At 34.9% G+C, this 27,268-nt stretch overlaps 1 protein-coding gene across 1 annotated transcript in view; it reads left to right on the top strand.

Moving 5' to 3' along the window:
- The window catches only part of LOC149797403 (glutamate receptor 3-like), a 94,548-nt gene that overhangs the window by 60,204 nt on the left and 7,076 nt on the right, over positions 1-27,268 (top strand). The window contains exons 9-15 of the mRNA XM_089962180.1: positions 9,758-9,880; positions 10,579-10,785; positions 12,647-12,996; positions 19,709-19,910; positions 20,249-20,496; positions 21,727-21,835; positions 22,909-23,046. Of these exons, the coding sequence (XP_089818306.1) occupies positions 9,758-9,880; positions 10,579-10,785; positions 12,647-12,996; positions 19,709-19,910; positions 20,249-20,496; positions 21,727-21,835; positions 22,909-23,046 (1,377 nt within the window). The remainder of the gene's footprint in view (positions 1-9,757; positions 9,881-10,578; positions 10,786-12,646; positions 12,997-19,708; positions 19,911-20,248; positions 20,497-21,726; positions 21,836-22,908; positions 23,047-27,268) is intronic.

The raw sequence follows: 27,268 nt of genomic DNA on the forward strand, positions 1-27,268 counted from the left end.
TGTCCATAATGCAAACATCTTTTGGCGTAAGTAAACACAAGAACTACAATACCTGCGTTAAGTCCTTCAGTGTGGCTTTGGTAAACTCGTTAATTCATTATCAAAATAAAGTTTCCCCATGTTCTTGTGGTAATTTCGAGGCAGATCTTGGTGATCACCTGCCGGATATAATTCTGATAATATTCACCATTCAAAACAGCTGTTGTCAACGTCTTTGAAAGTTTTATTTAACCGTGACGAACCACTTTGGTATTGGTATGTAACTGGATTCAGGAAACGGCCAATATGGTAAGATATGTACCTCGACATGGGCACATCTTTCGAGAGTCCATCCTGCATTTTGGTGTTTCTTTTCAAGCCTTTGTCAATTTCATCATTCATGGCTCTTTTGTCACAGCTTTTTTTACTGTGCTAACACCGTTGTGAATCCACGGTGAAGTTGTTGTTGTTGTTGTTGTTCTAGGGTTTAACGCCATTTTTCAGCACAAGATAGGCCATATATGGCGGCCAGTATAACTGGTGGAGGAAGAACCCTGGAAAACCCAGGAAAGAACCACCGACCCAGGAGAAGCTACTGGCAGGCTTTCCCACGTACCCACGCTAGCCGAGCCTTGGACTCGAACATACGCAGACAGAGGTGAGATGGCCCACGGTGAAGTAGCTTTAAATTCAACGTTAGGAAGTGGCATAACCAAATACGCATTAAGGAGAATATCTGATTAACTCCAGAGATGGTAAAGTGTTATAACACTAATGGGGAACATCCTGGAATAACACCTCTGACGTAAAACTCGATAGTATTCACGAATTATTGATCCAAAAGGTCGTCAAAGTTGATCACGTGATTTGGCTCTAAAGTCCCATTGGATACGTGGTCGAGCACCTGGAAAATTACATAACACTAACAAATGTGTTTTTCAGTATTATATAGTGTATGTTCTGCCTCGGAGTTCATATTTTCCAAGGCATATATCTTATCAATTGCTGCGTCTCAGTGGCATTGAGCCTTATGCAACCATTTAACCATCTCCCATTTCATCAACCAGATTAAGTATAGTTACCAGTCCCCTCTGTTTTATCTCCTCCGTAGCACTAAAATAGTACACTAATATTGAAACTAGGCGAATAGACAACTTTAGCAATGACTTCCTAAAATTGTTTCCAGGGCACGAAGCCTCTCCTCTTCTGCATCGTTATAACGAAATTCATAGATCTTCTGAGGTTTGGTGAGTTCAGATTCGACTCTTATACTACTAGCCCCAAAAATATGTTGAATTGATGTGCTCTTGGATATTTTCACAATAACTTCTGGAACATTCACTAATATCTTTAGAAGATTCACTAGCTTCATATGTATTAGATGTAGCGGATGATTAAAACAATGACAGATACATACATACATACACACACACACACATATCTATATATCTATATCTATATATATACATATATATATATATATATATATATATATATATATATATATATATATATATATATATATATATATATATATATATATATACTATAGCTTGTTCCGCCTGACCTAGTTAATTCCGCCCCAGTTCTAAGATCATTCCTAAATTAAAAAATGTGTTCCAGGTATATATTGATTAAGGCATATGATTACGTCTTTTATGCTTTACAAAAATCTGTATTATATATAATGCTATCAAACAAAACAGCGATTTGAATTTTTATGGTACACGTTTCATATCCCAGTCATTTGGTAGATTTACCCAATTTTTAGAAGACGATATAAATTACATTCTAAATCTTTTCTGAGTTAATTTTTATTATTTGAAAATATTTACCACAGTAATTCTTTAATATAAAATGAGCATAATAGTAAGATATTCCAAATGAGGTTATACGGTCAAGCTCATGTGTACAGTTTATCAGCTGCATTTACGATTCAATGATTATGCATGCCACGTATCAGTAAATTACGTTAACTTTATATCAGCTAATTTTCTTTCATTTTTCATAATTAAACAGTAGAAACGGTAGTCTCCCACGTATTTAAGGAGATATTTTCTCAGAAACGTAGACCCGAAAAAAGCAAAGTTATGAAATGTACGGAAAACATGCTAATGGGCACCTACCCATAATCGGCTTAAAGAAAAAATAAATCATTTAAAATTTCTATTTATGATTTTATGCATTTCTACAGCCTTATGCAATGGTAAGCACACATACATAATAAAACATCCATTCAGGTCAGACAGATATTTCTTTAATTATCACAAGAAATATTCCAGGCATTTTTCGATATTAGTAAGCCAGATTTTATTTCAACTAGCACAGCTTTGAACATTGTCTTAATGTCGCTTCCACGAAATATTAATACATTAGTAAATTAATCAAAATATATTATTCCCTCTGAATTTTCCCTATCGCTTAAAATAACCTGTTCCATTCATTGTCTACACCTGTTATAACTAGCTCATGTTACATCGGCGTGCTTGCATAGCCTGGGAGTATCGGTATATACAGGATTGCTGCTTAGTAACCGCATGCAATTGTATATAACAATCATACCGTATACAGCCTCAAGAACGTATCTGTTTTTGGTCACTATTGTGGATTACAAGTACATCGGTTGCACATAGTATGTGACTTCCGTGGCAAAATTTGCACCATTTATGGGGAATAGAGGCTGTGACCATTATCAGGACCCCAAAAAAGGAGGGGGCGGGGAAGCGGCATAAAGACCCTTCTGACCATTTAATTGGGGAAGGGAGCGCTTACTCACATACCTATTGTTACAGGTATAAGGCAATAAAATACGGTAATTTCATTAGATAAAATATCGTGTCAAATGCATACATAAAGACAGCATTATTGTCTGATACCAAAGGGTGGTCATTGATAAATAATGACATGATGAAATGAAGGTAGTCTTAAAATTTACACTTGTAGAAGGCCGGTAGTAAGCTGAAGAATACTACTTAAAACGACATTAAAACAAATGGTTTCAGATAAGTTATTTAAACATAAGCTAAGAAATAGTTAGTATTAAATCTCAACATCCAGTAATTTCCACTTTCAATAGTTGAGTATTGTGATGGGCCACGAAGACCAAACAGAAATATACCAATAAGCTTCCTTTTATCAATTTCCGGGTACCAAGAATTATTAATTTGTAAAGCCTGTTGACAATAATAAGATGTTCAAAAGCCTCATTGATTTTTGAAAAACAAATTTTGTGTTGATAAAAGAAAGCAAAATAAGTAATGGCATGCCATTTGAATAGTTTTTACAGTAAAGTTCTGCCAATACTGTTAACATTGCAGTAGTACAATTTCCTTTTGTCTTGAATGGTGTCAACTACTACTACAGTAATACAAAAAATATTGACATTTCATTTGATATGTTGTCTCTTGCACGTTTTTGACAAGAGGGGTGATTTTATTAGATTTACATTGGTCAGAGAAAGAATTAGCCTTGTATCGAGAATAGTTCATAAAAGTGGTAAGGCTTGGAAAAATTTTGTCAGCACCACTAGCAAGTGCCAACTAGCAGCACAGTGGGTCAACCGGTCTAAAGGGCGTCAGGGTGAAAAAAAAATGACGCAAAAAATACACGGAACCTTAGGAATGACCAACAAACTGTAATATAAACTATATATGACACATCTTGATGTTTATTTATGTTATTTAATTTGATTTTGAGTCAGAATATAACATAACACGTGAGGCCAGACCAAGTGAAAAAATGACACAATTTACTTGCATTTTTTGCTTTTATGCTTTTATTAGCATTTTTCGCTTTAATGCTTTCATTAGAAGCTTTGCTTTTTTAGAAAAGAAACCGAGGTCTGTCAGCCGCGCGCTTTACGGTCAGGACATTCACTAATCATTTATAATTATTTTACACCCACCCTCAACGATATTCCCAGTGTACAAAATCCCAACCCCTTTCGAGTTGAGGCGAACTATAAATGTAGGGTTAACTTTCGAGCTCTGCTGGAGCCCCCACTAAATAACTGAAGATTAAACCCGTCAGCAAAATGCAGATTCCGGGGGTCGAACCACGAAGTATACCAGCAATTGTTTGGGAATCCAACGACATCACAACATGACTATGCAGATTCGATAGATATTGGTTAAAACATAATATAACTACCAGCTGACGACAGATAAAACGTGTCACATGACGTATAATTATCCCGTGCTCTAGAATATTCAGCTGAAATGAAATATACAAATAATGTTATTTACAACCAAACAAAATATATCTAAATTCGTACTACGTATATTGCCGAGTGGGGGGAATAATCCATATATATAGTCCACAGATAGTTAGTCAAATATAATAGGTGTGATTCGTTATAACTAACATACTCGAGAATGCTTGTAAACAGCCTGCGGAAAAATATGTGGTTTTCACGGAGAATATATTAGTATATTATATTTGTGAACAGACAGCTGCATAAATGTATCAAATATTAAACATGCACACGTATTTAGATCGTATAGAGAGTACAATAATCTATTTTGGTGTGTAAATCGCAGCGAGTTATAGCGCATACGTATTTTGTCAGTCCATGTTTTCTGCATATACCACCGTTCTCCTAGTAAAAACAAACAAAACAAGCTGACTGATTATCTCTTTTTGGAGCAGTTTCCGAATCTCCTGGAGTATAGAAATTCGATAGGTGGCAGCCGCAGATTAGTTTTCACGACAGACCATATGACAAATTTATCTTCCACGTCCCAAAACGATTCAGTATGGACGGTTTGATGTCAGCACATTTTCACTTTACCACATGACATAAACGGCGCAAATACAAATACGCGTTGACTGTCATATACGTTGCAATCAGATACAAAGAGGCTGAACCGTTACGTGTAAAACTGCAACTGAAATCGCAGCAGCCTTTGAACGAATTTATTCGCGCTGACCCCTGCCACATGGTGGCATGCGATAGCCACAATTGCTTCACGTTGATCCTGGCAAGGAATTATTCGGTGCAGTAACGACGGTAATGCAACAATATACCTCTAAAATCAGACGTGGACACATCGTGATACATCGCGATCAGTCAATCGTTATACGATTTAATAAAACACTTGCACATACTGGTTGGACACCAGTATGCCCAAGAATTACTGAGCGCAGCGCTGAGACTTCACGATCAGGACCGATCTCGTGGCTCAGTTGAAAGACTACTTCATGTGGTGGCAGCGTTAAACAACGACGTCACGAGTGAAATTAACATAAAAACTGTCGACATATACCACGAAGAAAGTCACCAGGTCAGCTAAAACAACCAGTGTTGGGTGGTAAAGTAACAGTGCGGTATTTATTTGAATCTGATCACACTCAGAGTCGTGAAGCAAGAGCAACTGATCCCGTGTGGAGTGTAACAAAACATACAATTTCCAGCGTGATATGATCTACTACGAAGCCGCCATTTAATGAATTGTATTCAAAAGCTCCTAAACGTTGACTTCTACGTGAACAATTACAGATAATTCCTCAAAACAGATTGGATACGCCACAACAAACAACTCTAGCAAAAGTCACATGTATTGAGCAAAGAAGCTCCTCTACCTCTGTTATATTCAAGACATGTCAGAGAGACATTTTTACGGGTGCAGGTGATTCTGTCCACGGTAAATTGTCGTACGTCATTTGAAAAATATTGCCACACCATCATTCTATTGCAGTAGGCGCAGTTTTTATTTGGTCGTTGTATCAGCGTCAAGACAAATTCCACATCCATATCAAATTGGAGTACAATCTTTAAGCAGCTAAATTTTTCTTCACTACGTTGATAATTCCTATTGATGCTATTGTTGTTTGTGTCGCTGTTGGCAACCCCGTGTAACTGATATATTTTTGTTACTCTGGACACCGCCAGATAAACTAAAGTTTACTATTCTATGCGATCATCGCCAATCCAGGTGTTGGTTAATCCGAGACTAATGAATTCCTATTGCATATTGCAGAGTACCGCACAATGGGTTTAACGACAACACCTGTTGTACAGCCTTCACTGGAACCTCGATTGTCGATATCATATCATTAAGAATGTATCATTAGAAACTGCTTTCGTTTTTGGCAAAGTCTGTTTGTTGCAGGAGTATCAAAAAATAGATTTTGTCTGTGTGTATCTGTTGGTCGTTAACATAATGTAACTACGGAATCTTTCCTTGTGAAGCAAAAATAATTTACGTCATAGTGAATCACGAACGTTTTCCCCGGAGACAACTATTAGATTATTAAGTTCCAGACATCTGACAATGGAGTCTATGAAATTACGGTAAGCAGTATTTCACATTGAAATTTGTGAGGTTGTAATCTGATTAACAATTTCAGCTGTCGTAGTTGTTCATCCTGTATGGATGGTCGTACAAAACATCTTCATAGTGGCTAACATAGTTGATCAACCATTCGTGTGGTGATTCACATGTAAACGGCGGAGGCTTCCATGATTGCCACACATGATAATTGCAGTAGAACTTGTTGATAACCAATCAATAAATGTCTGTAACGTTTCTTTTGATACTGTACAAATCTCATCCCAGATAATTATTCTCAGGATATATTTCTCAGCCATTCGTTTGGGTGTCCATGCATCACCTCGCCATCTAAGGAAACTATACTACGTGCATGTACTGACACCATGTTGTCTCATTTCTCTGGTGTGCCTCTGAGTTGGCGTCAACACAATCATGTCAGAAATGCTTAAATAATTCTATCGCACGCGTTGTTTTACCAAAGCCGCCTGGCTCATTGGGATACACTCTGCTATGCCTATTGATTGGATCATTTGCTGACGGTGATCATGATGGTTCTGATAAATTGTCATTAATATATATATATATATATATATATATATATATATATATATATATATATATATATATATATATATATATATATATATATATATATATGGTGTTTTAACGTCAGTCGACACGGAAATATTACATGTTTATTCATGTTTTATTCGTCATGAACCCCAGTTAACACCGCTGGTGGTTTCTTTGATAAATGGCTCACCAAGGTCCATTTTACAAAGACTAATATAAAAAGATTCCGTGGCGACTCTAACAGCGTCATTGAAAAATCTGTTGATCATCGATACAATAAGTGTATTGATGAGTATTAGAGCATTGATGATTTCCAATGGGTAAAATGAGTAGAATGATTGTGCCAAGAATTATTCCATCTCGTGTTGTTGCCTTTCTGAGTGGGACCAATATACCTTCTTACTCAGTGTCCCTGATGACAAAGTCTAATTCTGCTGGATCCATAATTTATCTTGCACAGCGACGTGATGTCGCTGATGTGAGTTGTCCAAAATATTGTCTATACATATCTTTGTAATATTGTGGTAACTAAACTTGATTTTGTTGTTTGTACGAAATTATCGCAGAGGTTACTGTCAACGATTTGAGAATGTTAGCATGTTAGTATTGTTATAGCACTATTATATATATATATATATATATATATATATATATATATATATATATATATATATATATATATATATATACATAGACAGAGAGAGAGAGAGAGTTTGCAATTGGTCCGTGTATTGCAACAAGTGCCATTTCATGTGTTGGGTGTACGAATCTTTCAAAATAACGATGGCGCTCGCCAAGTCCAAGAGAAGCCGCCTGATAAACTGCTAAGTTATCAACTGAAATCGTGTCAGTGGAATTATATTTTATGTTACAAAGACCTCCATGACCAAACTATATACACCTCCGTAACTAATACAGGGTAGTTTTCACTTATGTTTCGCATTTCCTCAAAAATATATCTGTAGTAAAATCGTATTGTTCTTTCTTGTGGACATTTTGTCACAGACTGTAGACGCATCAAAATTACGATCAATTAATGTTAAAGGAGCACCTTTGCTACGATAATTACCAGAGTCTTATACAATTTGATTGGTTTTACTTTTACAATTGTTGAAATCTTCATCGCTTTGTCAAGTGTGGCAACGTCATTTTGTTTAGCTCCGTTTATAAGAGTTCTCCAAGATATTGATTTGTTTAGTCTTCATTCTGTAAAGTCTATTTTCTCGTTCTGAGGTTGCAAAATATTTTCTGACACGTTGGGCAACACAATTTAGCAAGCCTGCTGTCATAGGATCAAAAGAGCTATGTCTGCTTCATTCAAAAATAACGTGCGCTAAAGAGATATTTTGAGTTAAAAAATTGTGACAACGACTTTAAAATAAGACAAATCAACACAATCATATTGCTCGCTGTATCACAAATGACAAAATAGAGAAATCGAAAATGAAACAGCAATGATACAACAAAAATACGATATCTGAAACAAAAATTCAGGATACTCATGATGACAAAAACAATACAATATCTGAAGCAGTAACTGAGAACATAGATAATGTGTTTAGAAGACACCAGATCTACGTTAATTACGGAAGCAAACTTGCCGGTGTGATTCGAAACCGCAAAATAAAAAACAATTGGAAATATTAGTAATATTGGATTATCGCAGGATTGGTATTTATTTTAATGGTTAAAAAGAACTATTACTCCCACCAATTTATTTATGAGTGTTTTACAGGAGTGATAGGAGAGTAGTGATTGTTGATCTCATTAATTCTAACAAGCAGAAAATAGATTTTAGAACCTACAAACAATCACACAGAGCGAAATCTTAAAACACAGGAAAACAGGTCAATGTAAAAAGCACATAGGACCGTTAAATCAACTAATTTTAGTGAAGACGAAACAAATATTTTCCATCAATATATATTGCTGGTAAATTATTTGACATCAACCCAATTTCAGTACAATTTGCAGCAAAAAGCATAAATATCTCAATAAAATATAAACGTCCATTACATTTAATCAATAACACACACTTAAGTTAACCCCTCGCATTTTTTGTGGCCACAATTTAGTAAACCAGTTCCACAAAATAAATTTTGTCGGATTCATCAATGAAGCCACGAAATTGATCAACGACAGATAATAGCTGTTTTTCTTGCAGCAATTTGTCAAGGAAATGGAGCCTTTGCGTCATTTTCACTTCTGTTATGTCATGATTTGTTGACATTGTGATGATGTGTCGCATATAGTTTATGTTAATATTCACTGGTCATTCCAATGGTTCCATATATTTTTTGCGTCATTTTTCCCCCTTGTCTGGCGCCCCTACGGTCGATTGACGCCTTGTGCTGCTCAACTTTTTCGCACAGAACTATTTAGCAGAGATCAGCAAGATCTTTACAGAACGGATTAGTGTCAGAAGTCTTAGTACATTCATAATATGCATTCATGAATTGCGCATTAGAGTTACTTTCAGATTGCAGGTAAGTTTACTGTTAACTGATACATGATAGTTGTTATTAAGGTCACTAAGTATAATTGTAACCAAACGAGGTTTATACATATCTTGCAGCTCTCTGTAACTCTGATAGGTATGCTCATCAAATTTGTGACTCCAAAATATTCATAATGTGCTTTACATTAATACTTATTTATGATATTATGTAGAGAACCTGCGCCGAAGTCTGCTATCATAGCTCTTTCAATACCTGCATAGTCGGTCTGGTTTAGTTTCGAATGTGCCATACCAAGTAACCGGTCCAGAGGGTCATATGAAAATAACTTCCATAACTTTCTATTGATGTTATATTTGATTAATATAGAATGCAAATCTTCTGTTGTGACCATCTGAGTGACGTTAATACAAATATATTGTATATAGTTCAATAGTCATATCTTCATTCTACCATTTTGATTTATTCATTCCTTAGGCTGGAAACTGGTCGGATATACCAGACAGTCTTGGCAGAAATTTGAGGATAGAACTTCCGAAAACACGGGAAGATCCCAAAAAGAAGTCACCAAACAGGACAAGGATCATTAACACTAAACTCGTAGGAGCTGTTTCTAAACCTACAACAGTTACATACATAACTACATATATTTGTTCTTACTAAGACTCCTTTTATGATTTGTAATTGTAATTTAATCTATTTTTACCTTCGACGTTAAGCGCCCTACAGGGGAGACCAGATTAGATGCTACTATTTATGATATCCATCTTGAACATAATGACGCTATCTGTAACTAGCATACCAATTTTGTTGGATGACTGAATGAAATATGGATCTAGGACTAGAATTAAACTAGTACCGAAAATGGATGAACATGTTTCATGTGAGTTAAACCACCACTGGAATTATTGCACTACTCCACTATTTTATGTTAGCGTTCCTTAACAGAATTGAATTTGCAAATATCCCGCATTCAGTTTTTGTAAAACTAATATGTCACTTACAGTGGCATATAAAGTTTATTTCAATTTATACGTCCGCATTTAAACCAAAAGAAACCATAAATTTATTTTGGCCTACAAATTATATTTCGATGGAGGATTACTTCCGCGTAAATCAAATGACCTTAATACAATTTGTTTTATGAAATAAGATGGAAGGGACTTGTGAGGTGAAATCGGATGGCAGCGAAATTGTTCTTCGTCTTAAAATAGCGATTAGCCTCGTAAAAACTTGTTTTTCAGTAATCCATCTCAGATTTCACTAACGTGGTTGTCACAATTGCTTCTTCATTTCAGGAATCCCCATTTGTAATTGAGAAGAAGTTGATCAATGGCAAGCCCCAAGTGGGAAATGAGAGATATGAAGGCTACTGCATTGATCTAGCGGAAGAACTCTCCAAAAGAGTCAACTTTACTTACACCATCAAGCTGGTCAAAGACCAAAACTATGGAAAAATTGTTGACGGTGTCTGGAATGGGATAATAGCAGAACTTTTGAAAGATGTATCTCTCTCTTTCTCTCCTCTCTCTCTCTCTCTCTCTCACACACACACACACACACACACTCAATAATTTGAATTCACAGTTGAAGCCAAACAAAACATGGCATAGAATAATTTCTTTGGGTATAAAAGAAATACTTAAATTAATATTAATTCTAATGGTGATGTCAGACCATGTATATTCAACTATATCAGTGTATGTATGTATGTATGTTTGTATGTATGTATGCATGTATGCATTCATGTATTCATGCGTGCACTCACGCACGCATGCATGCATGCATGCATGTATGTATGTATGTATGTATGCATTCATGTATTCATGCGTGCACTCACGCACGCATGCATGCATGCATGCATGCATGTATGTATGTATGTATGTATGTATGCATGCATGCATGCATGCATGTATGTATGTATGTATGCATGCGTGCATGTATGTATGTATGTATGTATGTATGTATGTATGTATGTACGCATTCATGGGTATAATGTCCTTGATTTCCTTCTATAAAATAATGCTAAAATAAGTATATAAAACTGGTCAGTTGGGTCCTGTTAGTTAAGATCGTGCTACCTAATTTTGATTGTAAGTCTCCTCATATGGATGACGCTACTGAATTGGAGTGAGGTTAATGATTTGAGTGTAGATTGTGCTATGTTCGAAGTTGTATCACCTGCTTGTTATGGGTCTACTCGGTAGAGATGACATTTAAATCACTCCTAAGTTGTTTTCCTCACCTATTTAAGAAGTGGTGTTTTTGTCATCAATGGCCCCAGTGTCCATACGTGGTTATTACCCAGGGCATCCCATACACCTGGATCGTATCATAGAAACTATTGAGATTCTCACCCAAGAATCATTATCAAACTCACTACATTGATCCCTGGACTATTCTTACTTCCATGCACTTAATAGGTGAGGTCTTAGCTTTACAACTGCGACAATGCATCTATGGGTCTATACTTACACCAAACGGAATTAAACTCCTGAGATATGACGTGAAATTATCGAGATCCTCACATTAGGACTATTTACTTTTTGCTCGTGAAAGTCAAAATTTCATACTAAAACTTATATCTGCTCCTGGGTCAGTAATTACGCTCATGAATCTACCTAAGGGATGCATAGTTCTAGTAGAGTTCAAAAAGAGATTCGTGTTTTATAAATGCAGACGTCTATTTTTATAATTTAATTATAACCAATCAGAAAAACTCGAACCATCGTCGTACCAGTTGATCTTTATATGAGAAATTACCACAAAACAAGTAGCACGGCTGATTTCAAGCCATTTTTTTAAATACTTGTTTGTATCACACATTGTATCCTGAAGGACTTTTTCACAATCATCTTCTCATTCCATTAAATTGGTTAATAACCACTTAAATAAAAGTTAGAAAACCAGCATAAACCAGTTTACATAAAGGAGTGCCTACAATGAGATTTATTGCGTGCCACTATTGACTTTAGTTTTATTGTACTGAAAATGATAAATTAAGTTTAAATGAAGCAATTAGAGGCACATAATCTGATTACCCATACTGTTTTTGTATGATCCCTATAGTAAAGCTATATATCATGTAAATACAAGAAACTGATAGTGTAGAGAAAGTGAAACAGTCAATAGGAAATACGAATTTAATTTTGAAAATCTTTCAATTTGTCCAAATTAAAATAAATTGATTATACTTGATTTGGTGCTGGGATACATTCGAAATTAAATTGATTATTGACGCTTAACAACCGCAATCTCTCTGTCTGTCCGCTTGTTAGACAGTTAACCAGCTAACCAACTGTTTTGATAAATTCGATAATATTCCGTTGCAAAAACATAAATATTTATCTTTGTCTTTCATTACAGGAAGCTGATATTGCCATTGCTGCCTTGACAATCACAGAAGCTCGGGAAAAGGTTGTAGACTTCACCAAACCTTTCATGAATACTGGCATCAGTTTGATGATCAAGAAACCGGAAAATGAAAAACCTGGGTTTCTGTCTTTCATGAAGCCCCTTTCCTACAAAGTATGGCTGTGCATTATCATGGGGTTTTTAGGAGTCAGCCTGATATTTTATATGGTTGGCCGTTTGAGCCCGTACGAGTGGCAGCGACTGGACTCGGAAAGCAAACCTTCTGACTCATATTCCTTTCCTAACACACTGTGGTTTTCTTTGGGAGCTCTAATGCAGCAAGGGCCTGATATGTTCCCAAGGTAGGCTGCAAAGAAAGTTTCTGGTTGTAACTCCGTCTTGTTAAATATCGGGGTTTTCAACTGATTACATGATTTAGAAGAATGCCATGAGTAAATTCTACATTATATTGTTTGTAGATAACCTTTCTTTGATGATTTTCCCCCAATAGCTTTGGTGTGTGCATATTTAGGAAATAACTCCTTGAGTCAGGTAAGTTACAATCATAGTACCAGAAAGCTACCCTCGTATACACTGCAGTAAACGGAAACGCATACAATTATATCATAAATAACATAAATATAAACATAATTTTAAAAGAAAACGAAGCAACAAGATAGAACATAATTTTTTATATTTGCATAGTTTTGAGAGCAGTTGGAGGGAGGATGGGGTTCCTACAAGGATTGTCAGCGGTTGTTTTTAGTAACGACTCTTTTTTTCCAATATTCATTTTAATGAATAACTAACGGTACCTCCAAAATTTTGAACATGTTAAACATATGAACTCTTTAGAATAAATAATAAAGACTGTCAATTATTCTATAAAATTTAGCGCGCATGCGAAAATTAAGAGAACCGAGAGAGAGAGAGAGAGAGAGAGAGAGATTATTGCAGTTTGCTACGCATCTTTCTTTGCATTTGATGCAGATGGTAGAGAAAGAAAAGTGTTCAAACAAAATCGGTGTTTTGTTGTTTCCTACATTTTCTTTATATGACCATGTACCTAGTCTTTGCCTACAGCTGTTAACAAATTGAACGTATCACCGGGAATGCTTTCTTTACATACCTTCCTATTGGTAATTACGAAAAGTTACTTGCCAAGATATTGCCACACTCCATTTAATTGGATATGTTTCTTCAAAAACACGTTGTTTTAATTGTTATGTTTTTTTATATCGCTGTTGTTTTATATATTAAGCATAGGAGTCTCCTTTACCTCGGTATTCACAGACACCATCATCCCAATTCAGTATCGTTGATATCAGGTTGCCATTCTTGTACAGGTGCAAATCTTAAAAGTTTAGGGTGATAACGTGTTTTTATTGTTATGTAAAATTGTATCAAGTACTTGACTAGGTTATGTATATTTTAATTTACACTGTTTGTTTGTAAAAAAAAATTATTTTAAAACATTTATCATATTTATTTGTAATGTAACATTGTATGTTGGGCATGACCTTGTCCAATATAAGTTCACTATCTACTTGACCTGAATTATTGTTTTTTTTTCTTCAATTATGTTGATAATTAATACATTGCTAAAAAGTCTCTATATGAGTCTAATATTAGGATCATTATTAATAGAAGTTAACATTTATTTGGGTCTGGGTATAGGTTCTTGGAATTCCCTATAAATACGCCTGGCTTACCTGACATATTCCATATTATATATTATACTTTTAGTCACAGACCTTCTAATTATAACTGAAATTTTATCTAGTAAACATCGGGATCATTCTAGAAGGTATTTTCCATTAGGTAATAGCTTCTTTGTTTTTGAAAATGCTAATTGTGCCCTGAGAACATTATAATCTTTTTCTAGGAAAATTGTTAACTGGTGTACTCTTTTCTCGAAATACAAAGTACTCTTCAAAAATAACATTCATGGAAACAGAGACTTTAAATTTATTTGTAAAATTTCAAATAAGGATTAAATTCTTGGATTTTATTATTGTGATCAACAAAGGCTTGTTGGTACATCAGCATACGGGCCACCACATTTACTTTAACACTTTCACTTTCCACTAATGTTTATTCAAAATCATTAATTATTAGTACTTGTGTATATAATCATATGATTATTCGAGATTTAATTCACAATAAGGTAAGTTCCTTTTGAACATTTTCACTTTATGTTCTAGGGAAATAAATTATGTGCTGAATTTTACAAAGCTTGTTGTTTCTCACTCCTTTCTATCACTTTTTTAAGACCAGAGACTCGTACCAAAATCAAATTTACTGTATATCTGACTAGAGACAGTTATGTTATTTTGATTTAGTAAACAAATAATACTTAGTTAATATTTCCGTAGGAGTGTGAGTTTAATTTTAGGATCAATGTCAATAAAGGTAAACATGTTTATTTGGGTCTGGGTCTAATATTCTCCAGCGAATAGCATATTGTACATGATGTTCCCACATTCTTTATCATAAATTTAGTAAAATATTTTATCTGTTTATAACTTAGAATTTTCTAGAAGTGAACTTTGTTCCTAAATTCTGGCTTGTCTTTTGTGACGTATTTTAAAAACAAATATAATCTTGCTTACTTGAAAAATTATTCCTTCCTTCGACAACATATGATATAAATAATATCAGAAATAATTTCAATTGTTGTGTTCAGTTTTTGAATTGGGCTGAATTAATTTATTCAAATTATTAGTCACTGGAAATAAAAGGTGTTCTTCAATAATATTCTTATGCAGAAACATTGACTTGGAATTATAGTGAATTCAGACAAGGAGATATTTGATTATATTGTTGAGATTCATGAAAAGGCTGTTGGCACATCTCCAATTCACTACTACTAAAGGCACATAAGCACATTTAGTGTTGGATATTCATTCGAACACCACCAATTGATTGTGACTGGTGAGATAGCCTTTTGGACTATTTGGGATTTAATTCACATTACAGATAGTTCTTTGCATGATTTCACTTTTGTGTTATAGCGAAATATATTATTTGTTGATTTTTTAACAAAATTTGTTGCTTTTTGCTTGTTTATATTATTTAGTTTAAGATCATAGAGTCGTAATGTATTGGTGTGTATAATAGTTTATGGTTTCACCATTACACTCAGTTTATATGAATTTTTATGAACGCACAGACGCCTTTTCGTAAAAATTTTGTTTGGTCATAACGTAATTTGCCAATGACATCAAAAAGGTACAGTGCATGTTTGGAATTAGAGACCCGACCATAGAGTAAACCTGATCCCTGAACTGACATATTTTAGAACTGCCTTATCTGGTGAAGATGATAGAGAAGAGCTACTTATAAAGGGAAGTGACTCAAACACTACTATTCTAACCAAACAACAGGTCTGTGGCAAGTTATTTCCCAATAAGGAACTCCGAAATGTAGACCTCGTAGCCTTACAGCTTCTAATGAAAAGATATACTGAAATATTTAAATAGCTTTTCTTATGTCTTCCGATAATTGACATAATAGTAAAATCTAATAAGTAAAGTGGAGTCTCTTTGAATTTCACTTCACAAATTTCAAGGAACAAAGGCCAGTAGATCTTACTAATATCTAGATTTTAGAAGTTATGAATGTTTGAGAAGATCGGGTGTGGTTTCATATTCTTGTACCCGTTTCGAATTATCTGTCCATATTTTATTGAACTTTATCAGATAAAGGTTTGTCTTCTGTGTGCTGGCGAATTATTGTAAGTGACGAATGGATCCAAAATGCCGTTTTTCATTCATAATGTGAAAGCAGTAGTTTAATAGGTGAATTAAAAACTTTTTATCAATGTCTACTTATTTATAAGAAAACCTTGATTTCAGTCAGATTAGCTGGCGATAGGACCTTCACTGAATATCTTTCATCAATGTACCTGACACACATTATGCTTTATTACACCGTGTAATAATTTATTTTTATTCCTGGGTAGTAAGTGTTACTTCCTAATTGCTTATTCCTCAGAAGTATAGAAAATGGCTATTATTCCCAACAAACATTGCTTTTGTGACCAGAATAGTAATATTTTGAAAGTTACCTATTTTCCAGAACATCCCAGATAGATTCATTGCTGAGTAAACTTGGAGTAACTTCTAGAACGTTCTAGAACATTCCAGTAATATAAATAGTAATATAAATACAGGGGCCTTAAGCGCACCAGCTCAATTTAGTTCCAGCTGCCTAAGTGGATACATATCTGCATTTTTCTGAGATGGCATCAGGAGGCTGACGCATTATGCTATGTCTGCAGCCAGTTTAACAAGAAAAGAGCGAAAAGGTACTCCGTGGAAGCATCTGATAAAATGTTTGAGGCCTACAAGGCATATTTCGGCATGCCCGTCGGGGATCAAGACAAACCCTGGAAAACTCATTACACCTGCGAGCACTGCTAAAAACTCTGAAAGGTAAGATGGACAATTGTTGCTCGGAAATTCATGTTTTAAAATTTGTGAAAATTGTAAAAGTTTTTAATTTTAAAATGTTTTACAATTTTCAATGTTATTGAAAAATATGTCATATATGGAAAATGTTGCGAGAATCTCTTACACATTATTCATGGGTGAAATAGTCTATTTTTGTAGGATGGTACAGAGGGGAAAAGAGAGCCATACAGTTCGCTATCCCCAGAATTTGGTGCGAACCTACTAACCACTCAAGTGACTGCTACTTCTGTATGGTTGACCCATCCAGACGTCGGACTGGCAAGAATGCATTTGCTATCAAGTATAGGGACCTTCCTTCATCCATCGTTCCGGTGCCACAATGCCCCGAGCTCCCCGTACCCACTCCTACAGAGAGAGCATCCGTCTTTAGAAGAGAGCAGCAAGTCAGAGAGCGAAGATTGCGTTGTAGATCCAGATGGCAATTTCAGATCTGGAGCTGAGGAGAGAAACCCATACTAGCTCTACCAAAAGGACCTCAACGACTTGATCAGAGATCCTGGTCTCACCAGGTCCAAGGCCGAGCTTTTGACGTATAGGCTCACGCAGTGTAACTTGTTGGATGAAATTGTGCAAGTCGCAGATCAGATAAATCGTCACCAAGCTTTGTCCAGCTTCTTTACCCGTTAAAATGGGCTCTGCTTCTGCCACAATGTGATCAGTCTGTTCAAGGCAATTGGAATCTCATGTAACCAGAATGAGTGGCGCCTCTTCAATGACAACTCATCCAGGAGCTTCAAGGCCGTGCTGCTCCATAATGAGAACAAGTACCAGTCTCTTCCCTTAGTTCACTCGGTGCACCTCATAAAAGATTAAAACAGCATCAAGACCTTGCTGGACGCCTTAAAGTATGATGAGTACGGTTGGGAGGTCAACGGAGACTTCAAATGATGACATTTCTGATGGGTCTCCAAAGCGGTTTTGCCAAGTTTCCCTGCTATATTTGCCTTTGGGACATCAGAGACACCAAGGCGCACTACCACAGGCAGCACTGGCAACAGTGGACCGAGTTCTGTGTGGGGAGGAACAACGTCAAGTGGGAGCCACTGGTGGATCCCGGGAAGGTGCTTATGCCACCACTGCACATCAAACTGGGCAATATGAAACAATTTGTCAGAGCTCTATATAAGGTGTCGGCTGTCTTCAAGTACATTCAAGACTTCTTCCCTACGTTGGCTGAGGCAAAGGTCAAAGCCGTTATCCTTGTCGGACCACAGATAAAGAAGATCCTGGAGAGCAATGAATTCCCCAAGAAGCTCACTAGTACGGTGAAAGCGGCTTGGAACAGCTTTGTCTTGGTGTTTCGGGGCTTCCTGTGCAATCACAAGGTCGAAACCTTTGTGGAGCTAGCTGAGACTCTCGTGAAGAACTACGGCAAAATGGGCTGCAGGATGTCCCTCAAAAGTCAACATTCTTGATGCTCATCTTGATAAATTCAAGGAGAACATGGGAATGTACTGGCAGGAGCAAGGCAAGCGCTTCCACCAAGATATATTGGATTTTAATTCCGCTACCAAGCACAGTATAACAAGAACATCATAGGAGATTACATTTTGGTGCTAATTTGTGAAAGTGATATACAGTATAATCGTAAATCTCGCAAAACTACTCCTAAATCTGTTGTGCTCATTTTTGCATTACTTTTGTTAACTTTGATTCATATGTTGTTGTTTTTTTACTTTATTGGAATGAAAAGACACATATTCGTCCGTTTTCTCATTGGAAATAGGTACATTTCAAAATATCACTGTTCTGGTCACAAAATCAATGTTTGTGGGGAATTATAGCCATTTTCTATGCTTTTTAGGCATAAGCAGTTACGAAATAACACTTACTATCCAGGAACAAAAATTGTGTTACAGTATTATTGGTACCTTAATGATGTGCGGTTTTCTTTCTTGCTGCGTTTGAACGTGAATTCTAACATTGCAAAAATCAATTTATCTCCGTATTTGCGAATATCGAAAACTTCGCTTCGGCCATTTGTGCTGTCTTTTTGCGATATTTTAAATTGCATGTAATATGCACACATTCTTAATGCTTCTTTTTTCCATCAATAACTAATGTTAACAAACAACTGAAATCATTGTAAACAAATTAATGTAGCAAAATGTCGCATGATCAACCTTGTTTTCATGTTTCTTTTTTCTCGAAAAGATTCAACTCTGACGGTGATAACGTCTCTGAAATCTTCATCTTTTTTCAAACCCATTTTCATGCCTTGAATTTCAGATGAGCTGTAATTTAAAGGTGGGAACTACTAATTTTATTTCCTTTAGAAAAACGGAGTATAAAAATCAGCATATTAAAATGTACACTTAATCTTTCTATATGTCCTGTTACATCGTTCCTTATGAAAGACGTTGTTTACAAAGTGAAACAGTTTTTCACGCAGGTACTGTCAAACCCTCCTGAGTAACAGGCAGTTTTTCTGGAGTTTCATTTCCAGAATATACACATATAATGGATTCCAAGAGATTTCTTTTCTTTCTTACTTTGACATATTTTTTGTCTCCAAGTTTCCCCCATTTCACCTACGAAATATGACAGCCTTCGCAAAAGTAACTTGACTAAAGCTTCGTTAATTTTTGAACTGTTGCAGGTCGCTTTCCGGTCGCGTGCTCGGAAGTGTGTGGTGGTTTTTCACTCTCATCATTATATCATCCTATACTGCTAATCTCGCTGCCTTCTTGACATTTGAGAAGCTGACCATACCTATAAATTCCGTGGATGACCTTGTTGACAACAACCATGACATTAAGTATGGCATACAAACAGGAGGTACCACAGAGACGTTTTTTAGAGTAAGTTTTGAACATTTGAAAATAAACATTGCAAATTCTAACTGCTCGTTGAACAAGTACGGTCGCTTATAATGTGTGTGTTATTCCCTAATTACATTATACTGAAAGCTTTTCGAAGCATCCAGGGGACAATCATTGTATAACAACACACAAATTCATATATAGCCGTAAAACCAACATGTTTTGAAGTAATTTGTTTTAAATTTTGATCTAAAATTTACCTTTTCACGTAGCAAGTAATAGATTAGAAAACCATTTGAATTTTGTTTAAATTTAAAATGCTATAGCCATATCAGCTTTGTAGGTTTATATAAGAGACATATTGTTGTGTTTTCCAGGATTCCCAGGTTGTGGTATACAGAAAAATGTGGAAGTTTATGAAAGAGCATGCAGACAGCGTATATGTCACGAACTCTGATATGGGTTGGGACAAAGTTACGAATGGGAAGGGCAAATATGCATTTTTGTTGGAATCTGCCATGAATAATTATTACAACCAAAGAAAACCTTGCAAGACAATGAAGGTTGGAAGAAACCTGGATCAGAAGGGATACGGAGTTGCTACCCCAAAAGACTCAGATTTAAGGTACAGGTTAAAGAAGTAACATTTTGTTGGATTGTGGTTCTAGGGAGTAAACAAATCGACAAGTTTGTAAAATCATGCTTTTTCAACGATTTAAGGCTTGGGAAGTAGTGTTTCCGAAAAATATCAGCATTCTTTATTCAAAAGGAGTTGTAACTATTATATGCAACACTTGATTCCCTTCCCCACATTTTTTTCTTCTCTTGGGCAGATCCTTCTTAAGTTCCCGGATGTGTCATTTGAACAAACATATACAATGTACATGTGAAGCTTTTGTATGAGAAGGTTATGAAAGTTGTAAGGTTGAATATACACTGTATTTCATGCGTTTGTTTATCACTAAGTGTGTAAATAAAGATATATCTTTTTGAATTTAGACGGCTTTTTTTTACATCTATCAAATATTCCAAAATTCAAAACCGAAATATTATAATATTTTAATTTTTTTATGAGAAAATTTCAGAACAAATGGTGTTATCATCGAACAAACCGTTAAATTAGGGGAAAACGATGACATATCGCACAGTGCGTTAAATCCTGGATAAAACAGACACGTTAAATTCGGGACCTCCCCCCCCCCCGAAAAAACAAAAGCAAACAACACATGATGTTCTCATTACAGTAAGAGTTAAACAAAGGATAAAACAGATTATGTTCTCATCTCAATATGCCTTAATCTCGGGACAAAAGATATAGCGCAAAGCCTTAATCCCGGGACCAAAAAAAAAGCTGATGTTCTCATCGGATCAAAGTTAAATTCGGATAAAAGAGATGTTGTTTTCATCTCGCAATGCGTTAAAGTCGGGACAAAAGATGATTTCATCGCACAGTGAGTTAAACTAGGGACACACCTTAACGAAAAACATGGTGGAGACCGCAGCTATTATTACAAGGGTTACTAAAGTAAAGTTGAAAATGTGCTTTTTTCTCAGCTTAAACATGCATATTGAAAATAAATATTGATAATCAATCTAGCGACGAATGTAGAATGGTCACACCGCCTTTCGGTTATGATTTTGATTTTCATTCAGGCCAGTTTTGGATCCATAATAACCAGGCAGACAGAGCTTTAGCTTATATGCAAATGAAAAGCACACGGTTGTTTCAATAAGATCAAACGAAACTAGCCAATAACCGTACTTCATCGGAAAAACAAACTTGAAATAACCTCGGCATGTCTTCTGTTTCAGCCATATAAATATAATTTTTCGATAAGCATATTTTTATTTGCAGGCAACCGCTTAACATAGCAATTCTTGAGATGCGGGAGTACGGAGATCTATTAAAGTTGGAACACAAATGGTGGATTAGTAAGGGACAGTGTCCCTCGGGGGATTCGGGGGTAGGTGTTACGGACAACATTCATCTTATATAGTGATTTACCCTCAAGTACTAAATCTCTATTTCTCTCTCGCACCTGTATGCCTTTCAGAGACACATAGAGAAACATACATACATACATACATACATACAGCAATTAATTAAATTATGTGGAACCATAAGTGACGTGATCAATCGTAGTGTCTCCGCAAACGAGCTAATGTAACGACGTAAAACCCTTAATGAGAATACAATTTTTTATTTGAAATAATACAAAAGTCGTTGAGGCTGTGATTATTTAGCAGTTCATGTTAGAGTCTGTAACCTTTTCAGATATAATACAAACAGTAAATATCATAATACGGTAAATTCACCATTTAGTTCTATTTTAGGGTTGAATTCAAATGTCATATTGTGCCAAATTTTACTTTTGATGAAAGAGACACAAACGACAGTAAATATCACCTCATAATATTTGCTCGCGTTTATGACAGCTAAAACCGCTACAAAATATAAATAAATGAAAGAATATTTTAATAAATACATAATTATGTTAAATCTACCACGTCTCTGTTATAGCAATGCATACAAAGAATTTGCTGATTTATTTCTGCTCTGTAAGCTCGTTCTATCTTAGGTTTTTCAAATATTTGATTATGGCCCGGTCTTGTGGTAGAAATTAGTAGTAAATGCTTAAAAAGCCAATACCTCCCAACGTCTTCTTACTCATGTAGTATTATCATTCTTTCTGAAAAAGAAACACAATCAACGCTTCGTATTGGATATAATAGTAACCAGAACTCCAATGAAGAGTAAATTCTGATTCTCTCAGTCCAATGCCTTGACTTCAAAGCTCTTTTATACAACCAAAGGGAACAAAGTAAACTTTTCGTTTACCAGTTGAGCTTCCTTGTTATTTAAAAACGATCTGCAAATTATCAATTTATTATTATTTGAAGACACGCTTATCTAAATACTTGCCATTTCATCTGTCGTCGTTTATTCTGCCTCTTTAACACTTTCGTTTAAGAATTAGACGAAAAGTGTATTTAAATTCAGTCTTACGAAAGTAATACATTTTTATGTCTTCTGCAGGACAAGGGAAAACGTGCCTTAAATGTGAGCAACGTATCTGGTATATTTCATATTTTAATTGGCGGCCTCGTTCTAGCCTTAGCCTCGTCACTGTCACATGTGTTGTTTCACAAAAAGATTAAAGACACATTTAAAAAGGTAGGCTCATTTATTTTCTTTCCTATGATAATTTATCCGCCTGTTGGTTTCCTTATATGCAGGCTTATTTTCCAATTACTTCCTTTTCAGTCATTGCTATTGTTACGAGTCTATAGTCTTAAAACAAGTAACCGATAAAAGTGAAAAGCAACAAGATTGGTATCATTCAACAAATAATTCATTTCTCTAGAAAACAAGGTAAATAAAGAACTTACGGTATTGCGAATTAAATCCCAAAATAATCCTAGAAATACAGACACAACTCCTAATAATTTTAAATAATGCATAAACCTTAGTAGAAATCTAATTTAAATCCAACTCTGAAGTATTGATTTGCCAGTGATGGCTTGTAAACTATTGATGTACCAGCAGTAGTTTGTTGAATTACAATAATACAATCCGAGAATATATCCTTTTCTTTGTATTTCACTATATATTCAAGACTCTGTCCAAGAACATTTATTTAGAGCACCTTATATAACCAGGGAAGAATATTTTGAAGTAACGTAGTCCAAATCAAAATACTGCCCAACAACGATATGACATGCTTCTGCTAGATCTTACCGCAAGAATGAATAATTTCTTCAGTGACAAGATTTTAGAATCCTCTATTTGACCTCAGGTCACAATTAACTTTTTCTATGAAAACAACCCGATTACCTAATGGAAAAAACCTTCTAGAAAGTTCTTAATGTTTATAAAATAAAATATTGGTTATTATTAGAAAGCCTGTTTGTAAAATTATATTATATTACCTGGACAATGACAGGCACACCAGGTAAATTGCACGGGAACCCAAATAACCTAGACCCAGACCCAAATAAACATATTTATTTCTATTGATAATGACACTGATAATAAACCCATACACATAAAGAATATTTTAGCTCTATATTAGTTGTTTACGGGGTAAAATAAAAAAAATCAATAATTCAGGAGAAGTTGAAAATAAATTTGATTTATGCAATTTACCCTTGTAACCCATCGTCCAACAAACAATGTTACATTTAAAAAATAGCATATAATGAAATAAATTTTTTATAGACCTAACAAACTGTGCAAATTAAATATAACAACACTATTCTTTTCATCATTTTTCATAATATTGCTTTCATCTGATTCCTTGCTCCCATGTTGTGATCTAATACGGTCGACTAACAGCGTCTTCAGCATGCATTCTCGCCGGACATGATTTGCACGTGTGCAACAACTCCATTTTCATCTGCCGCAGTATGAAAAGCCGTAATCGATATATTTGCTGTCTTGACTAGACATAAAATTAAATTGTCTCCCAATTTTCTGTGTTCACATGTCCCAACTCGATTCTAAAATTATTCTTGGACATATTTCTATTTAAAATTTGTTAGAAATGTTCAAGGTGTGGTTGAAATGTTTGTACTTGACCTCAGTAGTTTGCAAAGAAGCAGTTTGGGTATTACCACACAGGTGTCTTTTGGTGCATTTAACAGCACAATGAAACTGTTTGATTGCATAACACATGAGTTTTTTTTTAATACATGAAGTGCATGAAATTGTAGAGCTTGCCCTATATATTGCACCAATTAAACCACATAAATCACACTGTTATTATTATTATTATTACTGGATGATTGTGTAATCCCTGTTATGTATTATTCCTTCTGTACGGTAAATCACTGAAATGCATTCACATGTGTTTGATATTCTATCAGTGTATTAAGAAAATGTCAAAATATCTTAAAAAAGGAAAAAAGGAATATCCTATACAGATATAGAAATATAATTTGGCAAGGTAAGTAGGGTGCAAAAGAAATATTCGTCAATAGTCCATTCAATATATATTTAAAGATTATACGTTTAAATAACTGCTTATCATCCATCCGTCTTGGTAGCAGGACTGTTAGGACTGTTGATCCAAAGTAATCCAGAACAAATCATTGTGAATGCAGATTCAGGAAAGTGTAACTCCATTTCAAGTTTCAAGGTTGTGTGCCCTATGCTGTGATATTGTCCCTGAGTTCTAAACGGTTGATAAAATTTATAAACAATGCTTTATTTCTTTACAAACAATTCTAAAGATGCATAGTCGAGCATAAATTTAAAAATAATTTATAAAATTTGTTCTGATGTATTATTGTGAACTTCGACATATGTCAGCAGCAAAGGGGAGCAACGATAAAATATCAAGGGTTTTTTATGCATATGAAATTGATAATAACAAAGGAAACAATTGGAAATGTCAGAGGTTGTATTTATAATTCATCTCAAGTAAGTTTTACAATTGTATTATTTGTCTTGTACATTTTACAAGCTTGTAATTGTATAGGTAGTTTATGTGTAGATAACAGACTATATTGAAAGGTATTCATGTTCTATAATAATGTACTGGTGGATTTAAGGAGGGTGATCTTATTTTCTATAAAAAAAAAGGTATGCTTTCAAACAACAGAAGTTAGCGCTTTTAGGCAAAGCCAACCAAAATCGAATTTCATAGAAAAAATGCAAGATCCGCCCTGTGATGTCTGTCAAACGCCTTCATTGAATTTATTGAAACATAATAGTAGTCACATGTATTAAAGGTTAATTTCAGTGGGTGGGGGTGTTATTCTGATTGTAATGAAATGAGTAAAATATTACGGTAATATTGACTATATATGTCCTTCAGTTGAGTATCTTGTAACATTCAGTGTGTACATGTAATAAAGTAATTTAACGGCATTACAGTTTACAGCAATATAGAGAGTGTATGCACTGAAAAAGAAATGGCATTGACATTTATGAATATGCTATTAGTGCCAAAAAGTGGTTGTTCTATAAAACGGAGAAACTGAACATAAGCTGCTTTTTCTACACATACTTTTTGCAAACAAAATGCAATTCTTTTAGTCCTGAACAATCTTAGTTCCTAAGAAATCATAAGATGAAGACAATGAGCATGCATTTTGTTAGCGATAATAATGATACAAGTTTCAGTCTGAAACATTATGAAGATACCCAAAATTTACAGTCTGAAATCTTTTCATATACTCTGCTCATATACCTCACTGTACATTCCGTGCATCTATCTATGGCGTTTGATTTTGTTTAGACCACGATTAGTAATTTAGCTTTTGATACTAATATATGAGTTTTGAGTTTGACTCTGTGCCGCTTTCGTTATATCCTTGTAATGTGTCGAAGGCAAAGTGTGCCAAGGTAAGAGAGTGGTCTAATAGTGTCCCATAATGATTGTTTCGTTGAAAAGGATTTTGGAAACCAATCACTAAAACAAACTAAATTGTGTGATGAATGTAATGTTACAGGAAAATAAAAGGATCCTGGATTTTGAGAAGGTATAAGATAATATACTATTTACTTTGATAGTAATACATGAAACTATATGCAAGGACAAAGAAGCTTAACAGTACAAAGTGCTACAAAACACTGTGCATTGTCTATATTTATACTGTGTGGGACTTGCCCTTAAAACAAAACATGTCAATAATTTTGATGTCCACTTTCAATCGATGTATTCAGCTAGCTAGTGACCATGATAACACCATGTTAAATATATGACTAAAATTTTCCATTATATTATTTCCGTATCTCAGATAACTCAGCTCATAATTTGGAGACTAGTGCAGTTGTCATCGTATGCATACACTAAACATTGAAAGTGTCAAGACAATAATAATACTGGCCTTTGTATAATTCTCTAGCACCTAACAAAATTTAATTCACTTGTAAATGACAGGTGTCTGACATCAATCTATATAAAAATATTATCAGATCTGAATGGTATACTAATAACGCAACGACTTCATATCTTTGTGCTCATAGGCTAGAAAGAGTACATCGGTAACCAATTAATGATCAGTTCATGGCATACATTAAGACTGCTTCTTTTCACTGAAATGGCCACACTATAATAACATACGTGTTGTTGTTGAGTATACCTAGATATATGCAGTTAAGGACAGTTATTAGACCCAACCAGCATGGAAGCATATAAATCATTGGGCACATGCCATTTCATGCAATTATCATTCAGTGATAACCAAATATACAAATTTCGGAAGTTCAATATTTACAGAACAATACGAGGTTAGAGAAGAGAAATGTAATCAAGTTAATAAGTCATTTCATGGCATGTATTTCATGAAAGTTTAAGAATTGTCAGTAGTAGTGTATGGCAATTGGAGTCAACGGGGACATCATTAAAAAAAGTGACTGGGTTATAGGGTAAAGCCAAATTATAAGGTCA

Source organism: Sinohyriopsis cumingii, chromosome 6 (genome assembly GCF_028554795.1).
Source record: "Sinohyriopsis cumingii isolate HCF-2022 chromosome 6, ASM2855479v2, whole genome shotgun sequence".
NCBI lineage: Eukaryota > Metazoa > Mollusca > Bivalvia > Unionida > Unionidae > Sinohyriopsis > Sinohyriopsis cumingii.